Below are 4561 nucleotides of genomic sequence, written 5' to 3' on the forward strand. Positions count from 1 at the left end.
CAGCGGGGGCTGGAGGGGGGTCCGGCAGAGGGGAGACGGGGGGGTCGTGGGGGAGGCGTGGGTCCCTGCGGAGGGGGGCAGGCGAGGGGTCCCGCGGAGGATGGGGGGCGGGGTAGGAGGGTCCCAGCGGAGGGGAGACGGAGTGGGAATCCTGTGGGGAATCGTGGCGGGAGCTCAGGTCTCGGTGAAGGGGGGCGGGCTGGGGTCCCGGCGGAGAAGGGGGGCGGGGTAGGTGGTTCCGTGGGGGGTCGTGGTGGGGGGCTCGGGTCTCGGTGGAGAGGGGTGGGCAGGGGGTCCCGGCGCAGGATGGGGGCGAGGTAGGGGCTCCTGGCGCAGGAGTGGGGGCGGCCCGGGCACCACCGCGTCCGCTCCCGTTTGCAGGCGCCTGCAAGCCGGATGCCCTCGGTGGATGAAAGATGCATCATGGAATGAAGCCGAGCCCGGGAAACGGATTCCTGGAGCCGCCGCCGCCGCAGCCGCCGCCCCCCCGCAGGCTCCTGGCCGCTGTCCTGTGGTTCCAGCTGGCGCTGTGCTTTGGCCCCGCGCAGCTCACAGGCGGTGAGTGACCGCAGGGCCCGAGCGAGGGGGAGGGCGCTGGCAGGGCTGGACTTGTGGGGCGCGCGCACGAGGGCCCGCGTGCCGGCCTGAGACCACCCTCAGATCAAGACCTCCGGAGTTCCCCAGCGCGCAGCGCCAGGAGGCGCCCCCCCTCCCCGCTTCTGTCGGGAGCTTCCCACCAGCTGCGGGCCTGGCCCCTGGTGGGGGCTTGGGGGTAGATGATAAATCTGGCCCATTATCCTCACCTTGACCAGGAGGGAGTGAGAGAGGGTAAGTGGGGTGCCCGCATTCTTAGTTTGTGTTTGTGGACCTTTGCTCCTTGTCTCTGCCCCAGGTTTCAGCCCCTGGGTTTAAGGCTACAGTTTCGGCACCCGCTCTGTGAGCACATAATGTCTGAGAACCGGCCAGGCCGGTGGAAGGACCGGGATGTGGGAAAGTTAACTTTTTCTTTCCTTGGAAGGTGGTGTATTTCCGTCTGCGCATACTGGGGGCTGGTCAGGGCCGGGGTGCGGGGATGGCTTTGCTTCTATAGGTCTGATTTAGGGGGGGCTTGTGTGGGCAGTGGAAGCTGGCGGAAATAAAATTGTAGCCTCCGATTAGGTGGCTAATCTATAGCGTTTTGGGGTTTATGGGGGAGGGGATGGAGGAGGAAGACAGATGGGATCCCCTGTCAGCATTTGTGAGCTTGTTGCTGTGGGTCATCACTGTCTGATCTGCATTTCTGGGAGCTCTCTGCACCTGTAAGAAGGGCAGACTCATGTTTCCGGAGCTGAACTACTGTTCATATATAAATAAATGATAATTGGTGGAAAAACAGGTATTGATTGATATCCATAAGCCATTTCTTGTTTAAAAATATTGCTGTTTCAGAGAACGAAGGTGAAGAGGGGAAGGCATGAGTAAAAAATTAGCAAAAGTGGGGGAGGGAATAACAGGTCGGGCTGATTACACAGGGTAATCAATAACTTGGGCATTTTGCTGAGCGATCTGGAAGAGGTTTTGAGCATCAAGGAGCTTTCTGGGATGTGCATGTCTCAGAATTAGTGAGAAGACACTTGCTTTGCACTGGGGACAGGGTTTTGGCTCTATTTGATTTTCTAATGAGGGGTGGCTTTTTTGGTGCTCTTATATTTATAGAAATGCCTCTGAGACAGATTTCTTCTTCTAGAGGATGTGGTGGAGTGGGACCCTGGCCAGGAGTTGCGGTCTGCCGGGCCTGCAGTCATAGCTTCTGGTGGGAAGGAGGGCACCCCACGGGGTCAGCCTTTCCCTGCCCTCTTCTCCCCCAGCTCGAACCCCATTCAAGCTTTGATCCCTCAAACCAGGTCCATGAGATCTTTCCATCCCCTCGGCCCATCTCCCGCAGAGTGACGGATAATCAGAGTTTTTTTACATAGCTTTTGACAGCTGTCATTGGGAGAATGAGCTGGGTGCACAGCCTAGTTGGAGGTTGGTGGCTGTGCTCCTGATTCTGCTGTTGGTGCTCACGGAGATTCTCCTCAAGTACCTCACTCGGTGCTCAGCACAGTCCCTCGGGCTCAAGTTAGTCACCCTTTGGTCACACAACACGTCCTTTACCCCCGTCTTCAGAGAGAGAAGATGCCAAGCACAGGCGTCCAGAGCCTTGAGGGAGGAGGGAGTGAGTGTTGGCCTGTCTCGTCTGGGTTCAGAGCCGGGCATTTCCAGGCACTCATACACCGCGAAAAGGCTAGCCACCACCCTGGTTTCATCTTGAACTCCTCAGGCTTCCCGTGTGGTTTCTGGGAGAGGATCAATCCCTGAACCAGTGTGGACAAAAGGGTGTCGGGGCTGTTTTACGGAGAACACTGTACAGAGACTTCTTTCTTGGGACAGAAACCCAGGTGCAGCCTCCGTGACGGTCACAAAGGCAAATCCCTTAATTCTGCGCCCGTGCTTCTAAGAGTTGGTCCAGACCCATGCTCTGGGATCTTACTGAAAGGCAGATTCTGGGGGCACCTGGGGAGCTCAGTCAGTTGAGCATCTGACTTTGGCTCAGGTCATGATCTCACGGTTCATGGGTTTGAGCCCTGCGTCAGGCTCTGGGTTGACAGCTCAGAGCCTAGAGCCTGTCTTTGGATTCTGTGTCTCCCTCTTTCTCCGAACCTTTCCTGCTCACACTGTCTCTCTCTCTCTCTCTCTCTCTCTCTCTCTCTCTCAAAAATAAAAAAGAAACAAAACAAGAAAAACATTGAAAGGCAGATTCTGGTTGGTCTGGGGGTTGGTACAGAAGATGCCACATTTCCAACACGCTCCCTGCAGATGCATTGCTAATGATACGAGGACCACACTGATTGGCAGCGCTGTAGACTAAGACATTCCTCCAACAAGTTCTCTGTGACCCCAGACTCACTCCCAGTCCCCAGTTGCAAGGGCCAGGAGGGAGGAGAAGTCTGACGTCCCTGTGATCCACAGAGCTGGAAACCAGCCCTCACAGAGGGCTTTCTTTTTTTTGTCTTTGTTTTTGTCCACAAAAAAAGATGCATACTTAATAGACACCATTCTGAAATGCGGATTTTCATTTTTGATTGTTTTCAAGGGGAAAAGAAACAGCCCAACAGCATGATATTGTGGTCTCAGCTAGGAGGAAACAAGCATGTGTCCAATACAAGTGTTTCAGAAAAAGCCTGAGCTAGAAAGGGGAGGAGCTGAGGAGAAGACCCGCTGAAGGGGGACGAGAACTCTGACAGAAAGGAAGCAAAGCGCTTCCTGGAAAGGCAAACTCACTTCAGTTCTCTAAGTCCTCGGAGAGCATCAGTGGGCCTCAGGTGGCCTGAGGTGACTTCTGGGTGGCTCTTTCCAGGCTGTCGTTTGTAAATGAGGAAGAAGGGCCCTCATTTGCGGCCACTAAGACCAGTCCCCGAGGGGACTACCACCAGGTTTACGGAGACACAAACCCCACTGTCCCTGAGTCTGAGTGGGGGCACGTTTCCCTCCCAGTGTGCTTGCTGGGAGTTTCTCTGCAGGTTCCACACCGCACAGGAAGGGGGCCAAGAGTTAGCTCCAGTCAATCAGTCCCTGAGGTGGATTCATTAGCACGCCCCTGCCTGTCACCTCGGGGGCCGTGGAAGCCTAACTTCCCTCCTGTGAAAACCAGGGGCCTAACTGCTGGGCTTGGTGTGCGGGATGGAAACCATGTAGGCACTCCATCAGTACAGGAGTAATGAGGTGGGGGCTAGGACAGTGCCAGAACCGTCCAGGCCTTTGCTTTATTCATTTAGTAGATATTGTGTGCCCGTCCATGCCCTGTGCTAAGCACTGTTGTGTATAATGTTCTTTCACCTCGAAGAACCCTCTGTTACTCTCTGGTTTTCTACCCAGTGAACAGATTTCACTTCCAAACTCAAAGTGCCATCATGTCTTTCGTGTTTCCCTGGTCACTGGGCTGTGCCCTCAGCTGGGCTCCCACTGTGCTATGCATAACCTTCCGTCATAGTGCTGTCTTATCCACTGGACCGTCAGTCCACTGAAGGCAAGAATCTGGACTTTATTCACTTCTGTGTCTCAGGCACTCAGGACAGCATATGACACACAGGAGACGCTCTGCTCTGTTGACCGCCAGCAGAAGAGGAGTCCCAAGATCCCTGCCCCATTGCTTAGAAAATAATGACTGGGGTGCTCCCAGCAGTGCAAGAGTCTCATGTTAGTTGAAGCCACTGCCATTTGGAGGGCGTCTAGGAGGTTTGGGGATAAATCAGTAAAGGCTCTAGAGCAGAGGTGGCCCTTAGGCTGGTGTTTCTGGGAGGACTGGTTGGAACCACCTCGTGCAAAGTGTGGAAGCAGTCAAGTGCTTGTCTTGTCCTGGGAGAGCAAACAGTCTGGGTAATCTAGAATGGCATGGCTGCGAGGACCCAGAGAGTAGGGATGGTCTAGAGCAGTATACCTGCAGGGAACTAGAGAGTAAAGATGCCCTAGAACAGAGGACCTGCAGGGAGCCAGAGAGTAAGGATGACTAGAACAGAGGACCTGCAGGGAACTAGAGAGT

General features: G+C 55.2%; 1 protein-coding gene across 2 annotated transcripts in view; it reads left to right on the top strand.

Annotated features, from left to right (window-relative positions):
* SUSD4 (sushi domain containing 4) overlaps positions 1-4561 on the top strand; it is a 90171-nt gene that overhangs the window by 12893 nt on the left and 72717 nt on the right. The window contains exon 4 of one of the 2 annotated variants that reach the window (XM_029934942.1): positions 382-558. In XM_029934942.1, the coding sequence (XP_029790802.1) occupies positions 417-558 (142 nt within the window). In that variant the 5' untranslated portion in view covers positions 382-416. Of the gene's footprint in view, positions 1-381; positions 559-619; positions 829-4561 lie in introns of those variants that run through there. The other variant, XM_029934943.1, reaches the window with a different exon arrangement.

This window comes from Suricata suricatta, chromosome 3, assembly GCF_006229205.1.
Source record: "Suricata suricatta isolate VVHF042 chromosome 3, meerkat_22Aug2017_6uvM2_HiC, whole genome shotgun sequence".
Lineage (NCBI taxonomy): Eukaryota > Metazoa > Chordata > Mammalia > Carnivora > Herpestidae > Suricata > Suricata suricatta.